This window comes from Saccopteryx bilineata, chromosome 9, assembly GCF_036850765.1.
Source record: "Saccopteryx bilineata isolate mSacBil1 chromosome 9, mSacBil1_pri_phased_curated, whole genome shotgun sequence".
In the NCBI taxonomy this organism is placed as follows: Eukaryota; Metazoa; Chordata; class Mammalia; order Chiroptera; family Emballonuridae; genus Saccopteryx; species Saccopteryx bilineata.
Genome location: NC_089498.1, coordinates 27,680,341 through 27,702,988, shown reverse-complemented (window position 1 = coordinate 27,702,988; position 22,648 = coordinate 27,680,341). Strand labels below are relative to the sequence as shown.

Below are 22,648 nucleotides of genomic sequence, written 5' to 3'. Positions count from 1 at the left end.
GCACACCCACACAGTGTTAGCGGAGCCTAGTGAGAAAACCTCGACTTGCTATCAGAGACAGCACGAGCCGGATATGGCTTCTAACAAAGGGGAACCAAGGCAACCACGCAGCACACCCTGGTAAGCAAGGAACTCACAGGTTGGAAACGATTAGATCCAAACCGTGTCACACCACTCATCACATGGGAGGACACTCGCCATTCGCCTCATTTAGTTAGGCTTGTGTGGATCAAGACGGGCACTTCATGGGAAATGTAGTGTTGTGAACCCGAAGGATGGTAATAAATTCAGGCAAGAAACTCTAGCTTTTGGAATTTGCGTTTGATCAATCTGCTGGAGCCTTGATTTAAGAGATCTTTGCATGAAGGCCCTCCTATTGCCCCCAAATGTTATTCTGGAGAAGGATTGGGACTCAGTTCTGAAGAGTCTGGGTGTACGCTTCAGAAAGTGCAAGAGAAGATGTGGGCTGCGTCATACTAAGTAAGTGATTTCAACTGTCAGCAAGTCTTTTATAATAGAATCTGCAATAATTCCCAGAATAGCCTTCTAGTTTTAACAATTTTTATTTGATAAACAATGAACATATCTGTATATGAGTGACCAACATATATTTACTCTGTAAAATAGTTCTGCAATGTTACAAGTACATTCACAATGCTTTCAGGCCCTTTCATTTGCAAAAGAGAGACAGTAAGCTGCTGAGAAGAATAATATAAATAAATGTAATATGGTATACAGTGTATTCATTTTGTCCCCATTTAAAGTCTGAAAATAAGCAGTTTTATAAAGCCAAAAGTGTTTTCTTTCCCAGGCCAAGTTTCTGTTTGAGAACTGAAGCATGCAATTAATGGGTTGCCTCAAACTCCAGTTATGGAGCCAAAATAAAAATGACCCTCCTTAAAATCTTATATGTGTAGAGGACTGGCCATTTGCTTCATAGTAAGTATTTCTCTTAATCTGGACTCTCTTAGTTAAGCAATATATACTAAGCCCAAAAGGACACATTTCCTTCTACTCTAAGAAAATATCATTAATAACCAATCTAATTATGACACATTATATAATGCTGGGTAAGGGTAGGGTGGCCGGAACAGGAAACTCTACCTTCTTAGAAAAAAGTGTAAGATCACCAAGGCATTCTAAATAAACTTTAAACAGAGGCATTAATATTTAAATATTACAACTTCCACTTAGGATAAAAAAAATCACATTATCGATAGGCCAGCACACTCAAAACCAATAATGTCATGAAAACACACGCCCTTGTGTCATTTGGCAGAATAGGCTGCTCCGGAATATAACAGACCTTTCTATTAAATGGATCTCTTCATTCTTGGCATTTTATGCAAGAAAGCAAAAAACAAAAACTGTGCTTTACTTCGGCAGCACATATGCTAAAAAAAGACAAAAAAGGGAAGGGGGGAGAAAAAAAAACAAGCATGACAGCAGTAACAGTCTTAAGTTTGTACTCTTTCACCAAGAAGTACAAGACTTAAAAGATATGTTAGAAAAGTAAAAGGCACTATTTAACAAAAATGAAAGCAAGACTGCTGGGGAGGAGGAGAACTATCTTGCTACCACTTTTGTGCAACTGTACCGAAGGGCAACAGAGCCCCCTAGTGGAGGAAAAATATAAATAGATGAAGATTGTTCTCTTTCAGGTTAATTGACAAGAAAATAACGTCAAACCCTTTCTTTCATGACAACTACTAAGTCACTGTATTACGTAAAAGCAAAAGATCAAATTATTAAAACTAGGTACTAAGTAAAATAATTTCCAAATGTTCAAACTTTATAAAACACTTGTAATATCAATCAGGGAAAATATCAAACTTTTAAATATTCTCTTTATGATTTTAAACCATTTTGTATTGAACAGTAGCTTATGTAAGCCTCATCTGCTATGCTGGCACTAAAACAAATAAGTTAATATTTAAACCTACATGCAAGTATAAAATTCAACTGAACTCAGACAAAATTGTTTCAGTTGAGATTAGATATTTTATACATTCTATATATATATTAGTTATTAATACTTTCAAATTAGTTTTTTATATGAGATTATGAAATAAGGGTCATTAGAATATGTCAATCCAGCCTGACCAGGAAGTGGTGCAGTGGATAGAGCATCGAACTGGGGTGCCGAGGACCCAGGTTCAAGACCCCAAGGTCGCCAGCTTGAACACAGGCTTATCTGGCTTGAGCAAAAAGCTCATCAGCTTGGACCCAAGGTCACTGGCTCGAGCAAGGGGTTACTTGGTCTGCTGAAGGCCTGCAGTCAAGGCACATATGAGAAAGCAATAATGAACAACTAAGGTGTCACAATGTGCAACGAAAAACTAATGATTGATGCTTCTCATCTCTCCATTCCTGTCTGTCTGTCCCTGTCTATCCCTCTCTCTGACTCTGTCTCTTTAAAAAAAAAAAAAAAAGAATATGTCAATATGTCAATCCATCTTTCCTTAGAAATAGATAGCTTCTCAAATACAGTATTCTGATGATATTTCTAAGCATATTCAATGTCTAAGAATATTAAGTATAAAATGGTAGCTTAATTCATGATACTAGATCTCAATTTTTATGTACTATATCATTCAAGGACTTTTTCCAAGATTGTAAAAAATCTCAGTAGTTACTCAGAACAAAATAATTTCAAAATCATTTTACTTGTAATAAAAAGATATATTCTAACATAAAAGAGCAATGGTCACAAATGTTTTTAATTTAAAATGGGAGATTAAATTACCAAAAGTTTAGATAATTTCAGAAATTTTTCCTACTTAACGAGCACCAGATTCTTAAAAAGAAGATAAATGTCAGGATCCCACTAGCTCCAGTCTTGCTGACAACTGGAAAGGAAATTGTAATCAGGCCTGTGAGGATCCCAAGGGTAATGATCCCATATAACTACATTTTAACCATGAGAAGGATCATAAATTAGCTTATGGCCTCAGATACATGGGATCTTTCGGATTAACTGAAAACAAAGTCAACTGCATAGTTTAAGCCAGAATTTTAAATTCATTGACACTAGGTGTGAAAAAGAAAACAAAGAACTGAAGGTACACAGGAAACTACTCTAGTTCCTAGTCATTAGGTTCGGATTTAAAAATCTTATGAATATACTTTTCTACATGAAGAAGAGTAATTTTCTTGGATTACTATAGAACTGGCAGATTGTATACCAGATATGAATTCATCATGGTGATGATGTGAAGGGCAAAAGACTATGGCAACTCAACTTCACCCTGGAACTGCAACACGTGACTTAGTTAGGAGCAAGACCCTAGGCTTTAACAAACGAGTTCTCTAAGCCAAAACAACCAAATTCAGCGCTATGCTATAACAACATTTTGGGATTCCATGTGGAAATCCGGTACTTTCACTGAAGGGAACAAGTTTAGAGGTAACTCTGATAGCTTGCTCATGGGCTTTTACCTCTCAAAATATAAAAATTTTGATATTTAACTATGTGTGTGTATACATATATATATACACATAAATGCAAGTATGAAATTCAACTGAACTCATGAGACAAAATTATTTCAGTTGAGATTATTTTATACACTATTCTATATATATTATTTGTACATTTTCTTATATATATAATATATATAAGTATGCACACACATTACACATTAGAATCCCTGTAATAAACCTTTGGAAGGCGATTACGTAACAGAAAATTGAATTGTCATTCCGAAATTACATATTACTAGTATATACCGAGGTGCCCGGCTTATATTTGTTCAAGGGAAAACAAAGTCTTGTTCTTGTTAATGGATCCCCTGACTCCAAATCCAAAACCAGCCCAGCCTATTTTAGATGTGTACTCACAACACTCAATGCAGCCTCATTATGAAAGTTCAAAAGGTAAAAGGGACATTTTGTCCCAACTAAACTATGAAAGGGATTTAAAAATCAGACTTTATCCACTCCTGGTTTAAAACTGGCAGTTAAGAAGAAAGTTTTATCATCACTACCAGTGAACATTCAACTGAAAGCATCTAATTTGCTCATAATAGTTTGTTTTGACAGAGACACAGAGAGAGGGACAGATAGGGACAGACAGACAGGAAGGGAAAGAGATGAGAAGCACCAATTCTTCGTTGTGGCACCTTAGTTGTTCATTGATTGCATTCTCGTTATGTGCCTTGACCAGGGGGCTACAGCAGAGCGAGTGACCCCTTGCTCAAGCCAGAGACCTTGAGCTCAAGCCAGCGACCTTTGGACTCAAGCCAACGACCATGGGGTCATGTCTATGATCCCATGCTCAAGCCAGCGACCCCGCACTCAAGCTGGTTAGCCTGTGCTCAAGACAGATGAGCCCGCACTCAAGCTGGCAACCTTGGGGTTTTGAACCTGGGTCCTCCACATCCCAGTCAGATGCTCTATCCACTGTGCCACCATCTGGTCAGGCTTTTCTTTTTAGAGAGACAGAGTCAGAGAGAGAGACAGAAAGGGACAGACAAGAAGGGAGAGAGAATTCATAATAGTTTTAAAATGAATGTTTGACAAAACCTGGCTTTCATGCCTTAAGGATGATGATGATAAACCTGTCTACTCACTGACACAGCCTGCAAGCGCATCAACAGCTCTCCCTGATCGGGAGACAGCGAGCAAGGCAGGCACTGCCCCACATTCAGACGGTCACCTCACTCCTCCTGAGAGGACCCTGCCTTTGATGAGCACATGTCAGCCCTCATATTCAAGAAGGCAACATTTTATACTGAACTATTTATTTGCAGAGCCGAATTAGCTTGACTGACAGGTTATGTCCAGAAAAGCAGCTACGGGGATCTTCCATGATGAGAAATGTCCTAGCTTAAAAAGAAAAATTCTCTCCTGAGACTTCGCAATAGCCTTTATCTTTAATGATCACCATGTTGAAGCCATTTCCATTCATTTTTACCAAATCAGAGTAATCAAGCCCCTAACTCCAGAGTCATGAAACACCTGCCCTTCCTGCTCAGTGCTATGGGGAGCACCACGAGAAATGAACTCCTCCCTTGTCTCTACTGGTTAGCAGTCGGGATTGTGGGGTCCGGGCTCTTGGTCTAGTAGAAGCTTTAGGTGAAGAGATGACTTGCCCCTGGATACTGAGATGCTGATCTCCACACAGAGAGGTCCACAAGCTACAGCTTTCAATCTACAAAGGTCTTCGGGTTCAGAACGCTGGTTAAACAAAGGTCAAGGAGAGAAGAGTGTTAGTTTCTGAGGCGGCAACATCCTAATGCTTACAGCTCCCTACACACAGGGGAACAGAGTTGAGGCAAGGGGTGCAAGATACAGACGTCCCTCCCCATCACTTACACACCATGTGCTGCACCATCTTCCTGTAGCCTGGGCACATCCAATAGATCTCAATTTTACCTAAATTGTGTCAAATTTAGAGAATATTGGGGTGATCTTACTTTGAAAGAAATTAGATCATCTAATGCAGGAGCTGGCGAACTTGCTCTGTAAAAAGCCAGATAGTAGGCCCTGGCCGGTTGGCTCAGTGGTAGAGCGTCGGCCTGGCGTGCAGGAGTCCCGGGTTCGATTTCCGGCCAGGGCACACAGGAGAAGCGCCCATCTGCTTCTCCACCCCTACCCCTCTCCTTCCTCTCTGTCTCTCTCTTCCCCTCCCGCAGCCAAGGCTCCATTGGAGCAAGGATGGCCCGGGCGCTGGGGATGGCTCCTTGGCCTCTGCCCCAGGCGCTAGAGTGGCTCTGGTCGCAACAGAGCGACCCCCCCCCCCCGAGGTACAGAGCATCTCCCCCTGGTGGGCAGAGCATCGCCCCCTGGTGGGCGTGCCGGGTGGATCCCAGTCGGGCACATGCGGGAGTCTGTCTGACTGTCTCTCCCTGTTTCCAGCTTCAGAAAAATACAAAAAAAAAAAAAAAGCCAGATAGTAAATATTTTAGGCTTTTAATTACTTATCTCCACTATAATTGCTAATCTCTGCTAGTAACACAAAAACAGCCACTGACAAGGAATGAATGGGCAGGGCTGTGTGCTAATAAAACTGCTGACAAAACCAGGCAGCGGGTCGGATTTCACCCGTGGGCAGTAGTCTGCCAACACCCCAGCTGGGGAACTAAATCCAGGCAACAGTGATACCTGGCTGCAAACTTCAAGTGTGAAAGCAAAGATTTCATGAACTCATAAAGCTTCATTCTGGTATTTCCTCAGAATCCTTCCTCTACAACACGAATCTGCATCACTTACAGGCAGGGGAAGAAGATGACAAGACAAAATCCGCTCAGAGGCCTCACAGGGGCAGCGTCCTAGTACAACCAGCCCGCATCAAGGCAGGCGGAGCCCGCTCACCACCTGACCGCCCGCTTCCATAGAGCGCCTCAACAACAGCCTTCCGACAAAGACAAAGAGTCCCTTGTGGGGGATATCTTTAAATCATCGGAAACACAGGCTTGTAAATCAGCCTTTGTAAAGAAAATTAGTTTACCTAAGTTTTCCGTCTTAGAGTCACCACTCTCAAAAAAACCCTCGGCTCGAGACCCCTCTGCCTTGAAGAAAACAGACACCCACAGGCGACTGGGCAGCAAATCCACAGAAAACAGGCTTCCCTGAGTGGCAAAGGGAAAGTGGGCACCAACCCCATGAAAGCTTTGATGGAAGATGACTCCTGAGTGCCCACCAAGTCTTGGAAATGAAAATGCCCAATTCACTCTGCACTCAGCTATTTGATTTGAAATGGGCAGAAAGAACGTGGTGATAGCAATTTATAAATTGGCATATTTCACAGTGCAGCAGAAGGAAGGACTTTATCTAGAAGCCACGAGCCTACTTGGGCAAGGCTGCCCTTCTAAGGCAGCCATACCAGCTAGGGCAGCGAACTTGGTGACATCGAGAAGCTCCGCGTGTGTCTCCAGCCTCTTCTCTCTAAGCCTGATGCCACGGCGGCTGCAGGGGGAAGTTATTTGCAAGGACTTGATTGCCTGCAATGTTTGGTGCGATACTATTTCAAAAACTAAGAATAAAGATCTTCAGCCCTCACCTAGGTTTAAGCTGGGCAGGAGTGGAGAGGGGCCATGGGGCGAGGTGGCAGCACTGGAGGCCACTGCTGAGGGAAGGCCTGGGCTGGGGACATGGCAGGGAGGGCCTGGACAGGAAACGTTGGCCTCCCTAGCACCGCCCAACAGCCCTGTCATCCCGAGCTTCACAGATGCCACCGTATCTCTCTGGACCACAGATTCCTACTTGCAGTGTCCACAAAACAGATTATGGACATCAAGAAGGAAAAGTCTTCCAGGGGACGTGGGAGCTGTGACGAGGCAGAGAGTTTGGGCCTTTCCTCAAAGAGGTTCAAGGTCCATTCTGAGCAACGGCGCCTTTATTCTTAATGCTTCAGAATCTCCTCCTCCTCTTCAGTCACGACTAAATATCCAACTCAACACAGCTCTCTGTATGAACCAGCTCTCAGTCTGGGATTACAATGTCATAAGCCTGATGTTGCAATCCCTGACAGAGCATTAGCCATATCCAAAGGTCTGTTATCTAATGTCAGACCGAGCCAAGAATAAACAGAAAATCAGCAATAGTCACATATCTAAGTAAAGAAAAAACGATCTAGCCAGAAGATTAAGGGAGTGCAATCTTTTAGTCAATTTTCTGGTTAACTAAGTGTTAAACAGAAAGAGATATTTTACTTAAGTCCTTATCTTTTCTTAATTATTCTACACTGTATTGACTGGTCAACACCCTCACATAACAGTAGTCAATGCAATGAACACGACATATTTTTTTCTTGGATGACTGAGGATCTAGTCATTATTTTTAATACAGAGTCATTGGTTTTGATTATCAATGACAGCTACATAGAATGCATCCCAAAACAAGTTTAGAAAATTGGGCTGAACATATTCTGAGCCTGGGTTGATGTCTGAAAATTGATAAACTCCTTTTAATTAACAATAAAGAAAAAAGAAGACACTCTAATTTGCTTCTTTGCCTTCATAGACAAGTTCAGCCAAAAGTTCTGCTCTGGGACTGCACCTTGTTAGATGGTAGACCCTGCCTCTAATCATATTTTCATTTCCTGTGCTTGAGCTGATGGTACCAAGGGACGTTTCTGGAGGTTCAAGAAGGGGTTGCCGCCCTGGACGGTTGGCTCAGTGATAGAGCGTCGACCTAGCGTGCGGAGGACCCGGGTTCGATTCCCGGCCAGGGCACACAGGAGAAGCGCCCATTTGCTTCTCCACCCCTCCATCGCGCTTTCCTCTCTGTCTCTCTCTTCCCCTCCCGCAGCCAAGGCTCCATTGGAGCAAAGATGGCCCGGGCGCTGGGGATGGCTCTGTGGCCTCTGCCTCAGGCGCTAGAGTGGCTCTGGTCACAACATGGCGACGCCCAGGATGGGCAGCGTATCGCCCCCTGGTGGGCAAAGCATCGCCCCTGGTGGGCGTGCCAGGTGTATCCCGGTCGGGCGCATGCGGGAGTCTGACTGTCTCTCCCTGTTTCCAGCTTCAGAAAAATGAAAAAAAAAAAAAAGAAGGGGTTGCCAACAATGAAGACAGAGGAAGGGGAGAGTTCAGGCCACGCACAAAGGGATACCAGAGAGAAGACCGACAAGGGGGGGCACTGGGGACTGGGAGGGCCCAAACAACAGAGAGAATGTGCCAGAGGACAGATAAATGCAATCCCATTTTTTGTCTCTATAAAATAATATGCATATCCTTAGTCAAAACAGTTGGCTCTTCCAGATTCAGATGCTGATATAAATGGACGAAAATAAAGTAAGAAAAAAATCCTGTGAAAAGCACTGGGTGTGTCACCACTTCCTTCACAGCCCTGACACTAAGGGAAGACCACCCCCTTGAGCCTCTACCTCATAGGGCCACTGTGGGTAAAACACTAACAATTAAGAGGGTTAACTTAGAGGTTAAGGCAAGGACTAATTTTCTAACTTTATAAAGAAATAAGATACCGTACCCAAATGGAAATGATATTTCCAGTGACCAACTGAAACCTGCAGTTTCCTTTGTTCTAAAACCACACTTCTTGTTCCTGACATTCCACGGCCAATTTTAGTTTGAGAAATTCAAATAACTGGAATGTGTCCGTATGCCACACAGACCAGGTAGAAACTCTCAGATGGAGACTGTCGTCTCTAAGCCTTGGATACCGTAGAGCCATCACCTTTGCTGAGTGTTCAGCTTTCAGAGAATTCAAGGTCAACCCCTACATGGCCTTGCATGATAACACTGAGACTTTTTTAAAAAGAGCAGGATTTTAAGTAAAAATAGTTGAAAACGCTATTAGAAGGTTTTTAAGTTAGAAAACTGCAGTCACAATGATGATAATAACTGTAAGTTAACGGCCTACCTATTCCTGAATTGGCTCCAGTAACCACGACGACTTTGCCAGTGAAGTCCCGGCCCTGCAGTATTTCCATGGCGGTGGTGCTACCATCGTATCTCTGTCTGCTGGTTGGCTTCGTAGGGTTATCATCCACAGTAAAGGCCAATCTTGGGTCCAAATAAGTAGTTCTTTTATTTATATGGCTGCGATGAAAAAGAGAAAGCAGTGAACCCACAGCAGTAAGCAAACGCATTTATAAATATTATAGGAGAATAGCACAGTGTAGGCTGGGCGAACCCCATTTTTCATGTACTAATAAAAAGGCTAATTCTGAAGCTCGGAGAGCTCTGAAGTCCATGTAGTCTACCTTCTGCCCAAGGATCACACTCCTGCCTGAAGAGACAGCCATCCACTCCTTGCCTTCACAGCCGCCTACAGAATACACTGGAACACACAGTGAGCACCGCCTTGTATCCTTCGACCACAAAAGAAGGTTTTTTTTGTTTTTAATTCACGTCAACATGGCCATGAGATCCGTCAGTCACTCTTTTCAGTAGATTTCAATTAAATCTCTTGGCCCCTTGCAAGGGTCTAAGAAGACTGGCAGAGAAGTGAAAAAATCAAAATGGTAAGTCTTCACAGTAAATGTGAAACTGACCAACTACTAAATTTCTAATGATTTTCCTTTATTAAACTGTATTCTAATTTTGTACTCCAGCAAGCACTCTAATTTTGATTTGGAGTTGGTCTAAGTCTTACCAAAACTATATTAAAATGCCTTGAAAAGCCCTGGCCGGTTGGCTCAGTGGTAGAGCGTCAGCCTGGCGTGCGGGAGTCCCGGGTTCGATTCCCGGCCAGGACACACAGGAGAGGCACCCATCTGCTTCTCCACCCCTCACCCTCTCCTTCCTCTCTGTCTCTCTCTTCCCCTCCCACAGTCGAGGCTGCATTGGAGCAAAGATGGCCGGGGCGCTGGGGATGGCTCTGTGGCCTCTGCCTCAGGCGCTAGAGTGGCTCTGGTCGCAACATAGAGACGCCCAGGATGGGCAGAGTATCGCCCCTGGTGGGCGTGCCGGGTGGATCCCGGTCAGGCGCATGAGGGAGTCTGACTGCCTCCCCGTTTCTGGCTTCGGGAAAATACAAAAAAAAAAAAAAAAAAAAAAAAAAAAAAAAACCTTGAGACACATGGATTAATAGGTTACGCCTTATGTAAGCGTACTTATTACACTTCAAAGTCTTGAGATTTGAGATAAAGACCTCAAAATATCTTAAAAACTACTAAGAACTTCCAAAAAGAAAGAGATGAGATTTCATAATCTAATCTGTGATGTGTACATATGTGTAAAATTATATCTAGTGTTAAATCTATACGCATCATCCTATAAATACTAAGACCTAGGGCCTGACCAGGCGGTAGCACAGTAGATAGAGCATTGGACTAGGATGCGGAGGACCCAAGTTCGAGACCCAAGATCGCCAGCTTGAGCATGGGCTCATCTGGCTTGAGCAAAAAGCTCACCAGCTTGGACCCAAGGTCGCTGGCTCCAGCAGGGGGTTACTCGGTCTGCTGAAGGCCCATGGTCAAGGCACATATGAGAAAGCAATCAATGAACAACTATGGTGTTGCAATGAAAAACTGATGATTGATGCTTCTCATCTCTCTCCATTCTTGCCTGTCTATCCCTCTCTCTCTCTCTGTCCCTGTAAAAAAAAAACAAAAAAAAAAACAAGACCTAAGAATAATCCAACTTTCATTTTAATTACAGCCACAGCTGCCGGTGTTTGTACTCCAGTGTTTGTACTCCAGTGTTACACACGATGACAGCACAGTGCGGTGCTGGAGCTGGTTCACACTGGTGTGCAAGGGTGCAACGCGCCCCTCCCGCCTCGACTCCTCGGCGACTTCACACTGGGAACTTAAAACAGGCTGTGGTGAAAGTACACCGTGGAAACAAATCTGGGCTTCTTCCAAGAGCTGCTGTTCAGCCTTTGCAAGCACACCCCTCTAGCAGGTCAGGGAGCTGAGATGACCAGCCAGGACAGCCGGGGGCCGACTTGCCTCGCTTGGGACACTGAGGGATTTGAATAAGCTAATAGTGTAGGTGCAAGGTGACCAGAATCATGGCTGGCTCATGCAATGTGTTAGACAAGTGGTTACTACTGTTGCTATTAGAATTAGAGTTCTACAAATGGGATGCTCAAAACAATATTTATAATTAAAGCTGCCTAATAATAGGAATTTAACATCAATGCCCACTCTTTCTATAAAAAATATGCTCTATAGCCATTAAACGTCCTCTTGAAAAATACATAAGGATATGAAAAAATGTTCAGAAAGACGTTGTGTATGGAGGAAAAAAGGCTAATAAACAACTGACAAAGTATATTCCCATCTGTTTTATTTTTTTTGTTTGTTTGTTTTCGTATTTTTTCAAAGTTAGAAGCGGAGAGGCAGTCAGACAGACTCCCACATGCACCCGACAGGGATCCACCCTGCATGCCCACCAGGGGGCGATGCTCTGCCCATCTGGCCGGAGCCATTCTAGCGCCTGAGGCGGAGGCTGTGGAGCCATCCTCAGTGCCCAGGCCAACTCTGCTCCAAAGGAGCCTTGGCTGCAGGAGGGGAAGAGAGAGACAGAGAGGAAGGAGAGGGGGAGGGGTAGAGAAGCAGATGGGTGCTTCTCCTGTGTGTTCTGACCAGGAATCGAACCTGAGATTTTCGCACTCCAGGCCAACGCTCTACCACTGACCCAACCAGCCAGGGCCCATCTGTTTTATTCTTTTAAGAAAATGTATGTAGGCCCTGGCCAGGTGACCCAGTGGATAAAGTGTTGACCTGGGGCACCAGAGGTAGCAGGCTCCACCCCCTAGCCAGGGCATATATGAGAAACAGTAGATGAGAACACAACTAAATGTGACAATGAGTTGATGCTTCTCTGTCTCTCTCCCTTCCCCCATCCTTCTCTCTCAAAATCAATGGAAAAATTATTTTTTAAAAAGTTCGTGTAGATAGGAAACAAACGAGATGAACAAACGCAAAAATTGTTAAAGTAGTTATTCCTGTTAAGATTACAGTTATATACTATACCAGTGGTCCCAAACCTTTTTTGGGCCACAGACCGGTTTAATGTCAGAAAATATTTTCACAGACCGGCCTTTAGGGTGGGACGGATAAATGTATCACGTGACCGAGACAAGCGTCAAGAGTGAGTCTTAGACGGATGTAACAGAGGGAATCTGGTCATTTTTAAAAAATAAAACATCATTCAGACTTAAATATAAATAAAACGGAAATAATGTAAGTTATTTATCCTTTCTCTGCAGACCGGTACCAGTCCGCAGCCCGGGGGTTGGGGACCACTGTACTATACCATATTTTTCTACAATGTATGTATATTACTTTCATAATAAAAAATATTAAAAAGTAACATGGCTGAGAATAGTTTCTGTGTAGACACTTACTCGACAAAATACACCTGTCCATTCTCATCGGTTTCTTGTTCCCATCCATATGGCAAATCTGAAACACAGGAAAGACTGACAGGTCTACAGGAGGCGGGTGAGGGGACCAGTTCCCTGGTCTGAAGGAGAGTGCCACGCCCTGCCCGCCCTGCCCTCTGAAGCCGATCCCACCAGACCAGCAGCAGTCGCTCCACCACGCTCCGCTCCTGTGTTCCCACTGTGGCAGTAACAGGAGGCCCAGTATCCCCACCGGACTCCACATTTCTGCCTCTTGCTCAGCAATAAAACTCGGTCTCATTTTTGATCATTCTTCAACTCCCCGCTCAGCTTCAGCTCCTGCTTTTGACAGAAATCTACCTGGCTGCTCCAAACAATGTGAATTCTCCCCTGAACGGAACTTTACCAGCACCACTTGTATGCTAACTTACAATGTCCTTTCTACGATATTAGAGAGCTTTCATTTTTATTCACGTATACATACTGTCTCTTCAACTAGACCTTCATACACTTCGGTTCTGTGAGTGACAAACTTCTTCAAAAGCACCCATGAGTCCTGGCAACCCTGATGGAATCCCATCAGACTCTGGTATATTTAATTCCAAGACAGGACACGAGTTTACAATCAGTGCAGCTACAGGAGAGGCTAATACACAGGGAGTCAAAGGCCTCTATTAGTTTTATACATTTTTATTTAAGACCTGTAAGATATCCTCACGACTCCACCCCAAGACCTTATCACCTCCTACTAGCAAATCCCATAAGCTTCTCAGACTGAGAGCCCAGTTATTTGATGGTTCCCTATCAGAGGCCTTGCCAGAAAGTCACCTGTCAGCTCCTGGCCTCTGTTCTTTGTGCTCCCTAGTCAATGCTTTACAATACAGGTGTTTTGCTTCATGACCAAAAAATACAAACCTCCCGCTATTCGTTTTCTTTTTCCAGTTTTCGGATGTTCCCATTGAGTCTTCTCCTCAGCATGACTATTAAAAAAAAATCCACAAAAACAATAAATTAAAGTTACGCTGCTAGAAATTAATCCATTGTGTTAAATTTTTTCTCTTCCAAATAATACTATCTCTCAAGAGTAGTGAAGCCAACATTCTGAAAGAAGCAGAGCATAAATGTTACCGTCTGTCAAGTCAAATGCGCCCAGGTGGAAGCAGCAGTCCTGGAGACTGGAAAACCCGCCTTCCCACAGGCTGCGGGGGCGGGGAGGGTCGCTGACCACAGCCTCAGGCGGGGCTCAACTTTAGGGAGCCAGCTCACTCACTCAAACACCTACACACCTACGCAGGTGCTCTGCTTGCTACTTGTTTTAGTTTTACTCTAGGACAGATTAACGAACTTCAGCCTAATTCATAATGCTAATATTTAGATGTCATTTAGATATAATCGTAATCTTTTTAAACGTTCACTCTTACTAAGATATAACTTCAATACATTTTCTTAACTACTGATTCCTAATTGCTCCTGAGAGGTAATTACGAATGAAGGAAGCCAGCCCCATAGGTCACCTCCCTATTTGCCTTTGGTCAAGTTACTCAACCTCAGGGTCTCAGCTTCCTCTTCCACAAGATGGAAATAGGGTAATCCTAGCACTGACCTCAGGGAGTGTTATGAGGATGCTGTACACAAAGGGTTGCCACAGCACCTGGAGTATACGAAGCCCTCAAAAGTGCTAGCTATTATTTTAGAGAAATCAAATATACAAACTGGTCTGATTTCTGTGTCAAACTTAGTATTTCATCTCGGAGGAGTAAAGCTAAAATTAAAATCGTAAGCCAACAGCACACCAAAGACGGCCGCTAAAAGGTGAGAAAGCATCAAGGAAAACATGAAATTACATAATCAGGGAAACAGCTGGATGTTTCCAGAGTCACTGAGGGTGGATTTCCTGAAAGTCCACATATCCATGCCACAGCAGGAAATATTTAACCACTGAATCTATATAATAAAATGTGAATATTCCTTCCCTATCAATTATTTTAAAGAGAATGAATATAGAGCATAAACTTGCTATAAAATTTTATGAGGAACTGCTGGCTTCTGTGTGGGAGACTGCAAGTTGGCAAAGCCCTCGCAGTTTAAGGTTTAGCCAAAGGCTAAGTTCTTCCCCCACTCCTCCATATTGGCTATGAAGCTGAGTATTTGCACTCATACCAACCCCTCACCTCACTCGCTTGGTTAAGTTGCTAAAGGCTGTTTTTCTCCACACCTCCGTGTTAGCTGTGATGCTGGGTTGTATCTTTTTATTCTTTGTTTTGTGAAGTTAGGATGTTATGCAGGGTGGAGGATTTTCTGCACTTGGTAGGATGCCTGGGTTGCCTTGGAAATCTGACTTTGTTTTAAGGATCTCTTTGATTTGCTAATGACTTTACTCTGCCCTATAAATAAAGCAGGTATGGGGGTGGAGACACTTTTTGGGAGCTATCTTTGGCGTTGCAAAGAGACCTCCCAATTGCATCTCTTTTCTCCCTAAGTTTATTTATTCATTCTGTGCTGTTCCTACTCAGGACCTGGAATTACTAGCTGCACTGGTTCACAGCACTTCTGGTCCATTTCTGTACACTCTCCATGATCAGTGCGGGGTACGTGGGCAGCAGCTAAGAAGGCTGAAGACCTGAGCTCCCCTACTGCCTGCCATCACCCATATCAAGGAGACAATCTCTCTGACAGGGATTGGTGACTGACTCAACTATCATACAAGGGCATCAGTAGCAAAGACCAACAACTACTTGCACATGACCACCATCAAACCCTAACTGAATAAAGGAAGGCCCTGACTTGCTGCTCAGGATAACCTGACTCTCGCCAGCACAACTCCTGCTTCTTGCACACTAAGGGAACGGCAATCAGATAAAGCAAACACTGGCAACAGTATAAAACTGTCCTGCTCTCGGCCTCGCCTGCCCCCCGCTTCTCCAGGTACATTCACAGCTGTGATCACATCTTCCTTTGTAGTTGTCATCTCACAGGCACACATCCAATGAGGTTAGAACCCAGCTCAAAACACCTGCCCTCAAGAATCCACAGAGTGATCCCCATGAGTGGAATGTTGACACTGCACAAGTGTACTGGTGAGTAAAGGTCACCCCAGGCCTGCATCCAGCCGACCCTCAGACACTAGCCCTGTGCCTGGCCAATAGCAGCTGCTCCAATGTAAGCATGGGGAATGAATAAATGCTTTCCCAAGGAGCTGAAACATTCACTCTGATCAGTGTTTTTTCCTATTCTGAAAATATTTAAAAAAACAGCCTGACCAGGCAGTGGCGCAGTGGATAGAGCATCGGACTGGAATGCAGAGGACCCAGGCTGGAAACCCCGAGGTCGCTGGCTTGAGCGTGGGATCATAGACACGAAGTCCAAGGCCGCTGGCTTGAGCCCAAGGTCGCTGTCTTGAGCAAGGGGTCACTCACTCTGCTGTAACCTCCCCCCCTCCCCCGCACATATGAGAAAGCAATCAATAAACAACTAAGGAGACTAAGGATTGGTGCTTCTTATCTCTCTCCCTTCTTGTCTGTCTATCCCAATCTGTCCCTCTGTCTCTGTGACACACAAAAAAAATTATTTAAAGAAACAAAAATAAATAAATAAACATCATCATGCTATGCTGTTCACTTTGACAGAAAATGCCCAAGCCAGGGTTTCTTACACTTGTACTCCAGCCACACGGGCTGGATGGTTCTTTGCTGCGGAGGACGTCCTCTGTATTGAGGGATACCTAGCAGCTTCCCTGGTCTCCACTCATCAGAGGCCAATATGCCACTCCCTGCAGTTGTGACAACTGGAAAGTGTCTCCAGACATTACCAAGCACTGCCTGCAGGGCACAGTGACCCTGTGGGAGGACCCTGGGCCTAGCTGAGGTGAAGAGAGTGTCATTTGGTTTCAAAGCTTCCAGAGCCTGACATCCTATTCTGGCTTTCCTCTTCACCAGCTACATGCTTTGGAGGTTGTTTAACCTCCCTGTGCCTCAGTTTCCCTGTCAGTGAAATGAGGATAATAACAGTACCCACTTCTTGAGGTTCAAAAGAACTGAACGAGTTAATGTGTGAAGAACAAAGAACCATGCCTTTCACACAGAAGTATTATTTTAAATTAATACTTACACATAAAAGTTAATTAAAAGGTATTCTTTTTAACTGTAATCTAAAATGACTTTTTAATGAACGGAAAATTATAACACAAGTGTTATCTTATTCTCCCTTAAATAGAGCCCTCTTTTATTTTTTCTTTCAATATGCTTTTTGTCATTTAAAAAGATAATTAACAGTGATCTTAATTTAAGCCAAAGGGATCAAAATTAAATTCATACCATATTACATGGATTTCACATTCAAATATGCTTTAAGTTGTTTTTTGTTACAAAGACAGAGAGAGACAGAGAGAGGGACAGACAGGGACAGACAGACCAGAAGGGAGAGAGATGAAAAGCATCAATTCTTCGCTGCAGCACCTTAGCTGTTCACTGATTGCTTTCTCATAAGTGCCTTGACTGGGGCAGGCCACAGCAGAGCAAGTGACTCCTTGCTCAAGCCAGCAACCTTGGGCTTCAAGCCAGCAACCACGGGGTCATGTCTATGATCCCACGCTCAAGCCAGCGACCCCATGGCTCAAGCTGGTGTGCCCGCGGCTCACTCAAGCCCACGGCCTCGGGGTTTCGAACCCGGGTCCTCTGTGTCCCAGTTCGACTCTCTATCCACTGTGCCACTGCCTGGTCAGGTTAAAACATAGTTTCTTAAGTTAAGTGGGACACCCAGAGCTGACAACCAGACCTGGGACATGGGAACCATCTCCCCCCAGGGCAAGGCCAGCTGGCCCTCGGACTGCCAAGAGGACGTCAGAAGAAAAGGGGGGTTGGTTATTCCCCCTCACCCTTCTGTCCGCATCTCCAGGTTCAGGCAGAGGTAGGGGAGAAAGCCCTGTCAGCCCTCTCTGGTGACAGATCCGCCCTCAGGGGCAGAAGTATGCTTTCTATGGGACCACAAACTGGCGACCCTGGGGCCATATATGTGCCCTGAGGCCCATGAATGCCCCATAGGCATGTGGGGAAGCACAAGGAGTCCACAGAACCCACACAACAGAAGAGGGCGAGGCTGCAAGGGGACCCCACAAGACCCCAGCTGTCACTGGGCTACCGCCTGTTCTTGGGCATGGCCCCATTGCCATGGGAGGAAAACAATTTGGAAACTACTCAAAGGGCAGCCTTCTGATGGCCCATTAGTAAAGGCTCCCAAACCCCAAGAGAAAGACACGTGACCCTTACAGAGTTGGGGGGAAAAGAAAGGCCAGGATGCTTGCAGGGCAGGGGAGACCAAGAGGACTAACAGGAATCCAGGGTTAAGACTGGTTAGAGGCATCCTTCAGTCCTGAGAGCAAAAGAGAGATGTTCCAGAGAGTGGTGCTTCTCAGCTGGGAGCCTGCAAGCCCTTTCACCAGTCAGTGCAAACATCAGGGCCACACCGGGCAGTCTGAGACCTAAAACAATGGTGGAACTGAGGGGGTGGCTTTTCAAAAAACATATACGTCACTGAGTCCCCTGGCCATGGGCTCCCTGGAAGCTGTCAGAGGAGCTGGCTAGGTGTGCAGATCTTATTTCATGAAAGGAGAGCACCAATCCAGACACGATGCCATGTAGGAAGAAAGCAGGTGGTTAAGGCCAGCGAACATAGGAAAAGGCACAGGGCGAAAAGGCAGGGTGAGCACACACCAGGGAGCCTGCGGACCTCACACCAGGATGCAGGCAAAGCTGAAGGGCAGCCGGGGAGCCTCTGAGGCCAGTGGCCCCACAGAGAGAGGGCCCTGAAAGCAGGAAGCGGGCTGAGTGCATCTTTTCATCCACTGGGCCAGTGGTAGTCAACCTGGTTCCTCCGGCTCACGAGAGGGCGTTCCAGCTTTCATGGTGGGCGGTAGCGGAGCAACCAAAGTATAAATAAAAAGATAGACTTAACTATAGTAAGTTGTTTTATAGATTTATTCTGCCAAACTTAGCGAAATCCGACATAAAGTACTTGGTAAGTAATTATTATTATATGCTTTAACTTGCTGTAACTCTGCTTTATAAATTTTATAAAGTAAAGTTACTTTCCTACTTTATAAATCACCATTACTGTGGAACTGGTGGACGGTTAGAAAATTTTACTATTAACAGAGATACAAAAGTGGGCGGTAGGTATAAAAAGGTTGACTACCCCTGCACTGGGTCTTGTACACCCCCACCCCATGGAGGCCCAGGGTAAACCTTCACTAGATGCATTCATCTACTCCTTCCGCGGGGGCTTATCTCACAGTGCTAAGCACTGGGGATACAGGGGTGAACAAGAAAGAGCCCCTGCCCTCATGAAGTTTATAATCCAGGGAGGGAGAGAGAGCAACGAGGGAAGAGTAGGAGTAAGACAACTACAGACCAGGCTAAGGACCAGCAGGCAGGAACAAGGTGCTGGGAGGAGGGTGCAGGGGTGGGATTAAAGGGGAAGGCCTCTTGGGAGGTGCATTTAAGCCCAGCTCTCAGGGATAAAAGGGACAAGGCAGAGAGAACATCAAGTGCCCATTCAGGAGCTGCCCAGAGCCCTGCAACAGCCTAATGACTCCCTGCTGCTAGGTCCTCTCAGTTCTCCAGAACAGAAATCACCTTTCAAAAAGACACAACCCTGATGTAACTCCCTGGCTCCAATCCCACAGCGGACCCGGGGTCCTGACCACAGAGCCCCAGCTCCTCCTCCATCAAGCACAAAAGGGCCTCCCTAAGCGAGGTCCTTCCTCCCCTGCCTGGACCCTCACGTTCCCACATCACCACACAGGCCAGGGGCCTCTGTTTTGTGTCTTCTACCCGGGCTGCCCTCCTGCCTCCTCAACCCGCCCACTTCTACTTGTGCTCTAAGGCACCGTTCAGGTGCCAACTCTGCCAGGTCATCTCACCTGAGGTGCCCATCTGTTCCAGTCTGCTGCTCACTGCACACACTGCACCGGGATGACCTCACTCTGGCACTCTGCCCTGTAAGGCTGGCACTCACTAAGGGTGACCACTGACCCTCATTTATCTCAGTATAAACAGGACCCAGCAAAAAGCCCGGCACATGGTAAGGCCCCGGTGAGACTTGAATGAATGAACTCAGTAAGGTCTTATTTTGCTGTTGTTCCACCAAGCCACCAAAGATAGCAGTGCATCACAGCCTTGGGTGGCTTAGAAGCACCTGGGAAGACTTTACAACACACCAAGGGGGAGGGGAGGCAAACCAACTAAATGAGACTGTGGAGGTGGAACCAAGGATAAGATATTTTTTAAGTTGACCAGATAGTGAAAATTACCTGGAAAGCTTAAAAAAAAAAAAAAAACCCACAAAACTCAGAATCTTCATTTTAATTACCTGCTACACGAGGGTCATTGTGAAGACCTGAAATCTGAACTGGTGACAGTCTCCAGTGACTCTAGTATCAGGCCTAAGGAGGTGCTGTCACAGCTGCAGAGACAGCAGGAAAAACTAACAAGTACTGAGCATGGAGCACTTACACAAGCTAAGTGCTTTACGCACACTGCCTGCACTAAAACTCTCCTGTAAGCCCATCTTACAGATAAGAAAACTGCGGCTGAGCGTTCTTTCAATGGCCCAAGGTCACACAGTAAGCCTTAGGAAAAAGGGTCTGCTAGTGTTTCTAAAACGTCCCGAGGAAACTATAATGCAGCCATATTAGCTATAAGGTACGTACACAATTATATATACATATATGCACAGCGACATTAAGACATGTATTTAAAATGTATACGCCTAGGTCCCCACCCCAGGCCCCAGAGTAGGAAGCTAGGCACCTGCAGTTTTTTCCCTGACTTTTTGGGGAGGAGAGGCTAAGGCAGGACCGCCGACCCGGCACTGTGCAGCGCTGCCTCCTGAGCAGCAGGGGGCGCGCCTGCCGCTGCCACGGCCACGGCCCGCCCCAGGCCCCGGGGAGGGGGCCGGTCCCTCCCTCCGCAGGACCCCGCAAGCTCTGTAACAGCACTGCCCCTCGGCCAGCCCGCGCCCCGCCCCGCCCCGCCCCGCGCAGGGGGCGTCGGGTGCAGCGCAGCGTCCCGCGCACGTGAGGCCGTCAGGTTCCAGGTGCGTCCCACTCCGAGTGTGTCCCAGGCCCGGCGCCCTCTTACTTGGCATAGTAAACCCAGCCATCCTTGGTGGTTCTCTGCTCCCAGCCCAGGGGCAGCTCGTCCTCGCTGTCCGTGTCGTCCAGGCCCGCATAGCGCAGGGCTGCCATGGCGGCCGGGGAGGCGCTGGGTCACCGCTCAGTCAGTCTCCCGCCCGCGGGGTCTTGCTCTCAGGAACTCACTCGGGCTTCAACCGAGCGCCGCGCGCGTCCAGACCGAACGCTCGCGCCTGCGTACTACGACACCCAGAGCCGCTCAATCGATTCCGTAGCTGGGATCCAGTTTCCGGAATTTACTTTGCTGCTAGCGTAAAAGGGGCGGGGGCTGAGAAGGGCTGTGGTGAAAGCGCAGAGGAGATCGCCCGGCCGCTTGACTGGAAGTAAAATCTGGTGATGCTCTATGACTATAGAGATGAAGGGGAACTTCATTATCATCCCGGCCGCAGAGAAGGGGCGGTCCAGTACTCTGCCTGTTGCTGGGCGACCCGTAATAACGTCTTCGTTATTCTGGCCAATTGCTGCAGGATCTCTTGCAAGCGGGCATCCTGGGAAATGTAGTCTAAACCCAGCCAGACTAGACACCTGACTAGAGCAAAAAGGAAGGATGCGCAGATGCTGATATTCTGGACTCTAGCTCCTCTTTGTTTTAGGACATTCTGGAGAGTGAACGTTCCTGCTCAGAAAGTCTCCAGAGCTAGTAGTCACCCAGGCTGACTCACAAACCTTTTTGTTTGCGTAAACAGAATGTTGTAAAACTTGGAGATCATTAAAAATGCAGTTACTCAACTGATGAACCAGTCTTGCAGAATACCACATCTTATGCTTCTATCAGTAGCACCTAGTAAAATTCCTATACCAACAAGTTTATTAAGTGAACTGAGTTAAAAAGAAAATGAACGAATAACTGTAATTCCTTAGGGTTGGCCCTCTATAAATAAACTTAGTCTGAAACAAAATTGCAAATTTACAAAGTGGATGCTCTTAGGACCTCTTGGAGCACCTACAGGCATACTATAATGTCCTGTGTCAAAAACCGAAAGCATATCTCCAACTTGGCCTTGCCTGAGGAGTTTTCCAGAACCTTCCTTCCTTGGAACTTGCTCCACAGTTTAGTGTTACAAGGAAATCTACTGACCATGATTTCTCCCGCTCAGGTCTCAGAAGAAGGCAAGCCTCCTTCAAAAGAACTATATTTTTCAAAGGTGGGGAAGGGAGGCAGTGCTGTTTTTTGTGTTCTGCAAGTCCTGAAACTGCTTTGCGATTCTTGCTCTGCATGCTCTTGAGAGGAGAGGTTCACTTTACTTTGAAAAACCAAAAGCTAACTTAATGAAAACATGTTTTCATTTTAACAGGCCCGCTATCCCATCTCAGACGTTTCAGAACATCACTCTTCCCAAATCCGTGTGCATTTAAATTTGCTACCATTTATTTGCTGCTCTTCTCCTCACCCCTGTTTAACCTCTTGCCCCCGTCACCCAAGCTAATTCATTCGTCCGATAGATATGAATAGGAAATTAGGTCACAGAGTCCCCTGGTGGTTTGGAGGAGGGGTTTGAATGGAGTCAGACTGACTAGCCTCAGTTTCTCTAAGCATTATCTCTGCCTCTGCTCAGTTTCTCATGGGCTGACTGCTTAGATTTTTATCTTGAGTTGCCTTCACTGCACTTGTTGCCTGTGACTTGGCACAAAGGTAGTGTTATAATATTGCATCTTCCTCTAACTGGGTAGTGGTCCCCTTGGTAGAATTCTCAACTTTTA

At 45.6% G+C, this 22,648-nt stretch overlaps 1 protein-coding gene across 5 annotated transcripts in view; it reads right to left on the bottom strand.

Annotated features, from left to right (window-relative positions):
• Positions 1–21,383, bottom strand: part of WWOX (WW domain containing oxidoreductase) — a 1,016,165-nt gene extending 994,782 nt beyond the window's left edge. For 3 of the 5 annotated variants that reach the window (XM_066242856.1, XM_066242860.1, XM_066242859.1), the window contains exons 1-4: positions 20,895–21,382; positions 13,675–13,739; positions 12,763–12,820; positions 9,325–9,503 (exon numbers count right to left, since the gene is read on the bottom strand). In XM_066242856.1, the coding sequence (XP_066098953.1) occupies positions 9,325–9,503; positions 12,763–12,820; positions 13,675–13,739; positions 20,895–21,001 (409 nt within the window). In that variant the 5' untranslated portion in view covers positions 21,002–21,382. Of the gene's footprint in view, positions 1–9,324; positions 9,504–12,762; positions 12,821–13,674; positions 13,740–20,894 lie in introns of all 5 variants that reach the window. The other 2 variants (XM_066242858.1, XM_066242857.1) reach the window with 1 other exon arrangement.
• Between the last annotated feature and the right edge of the window lie 1,265 nt (positions 21,384–22,648).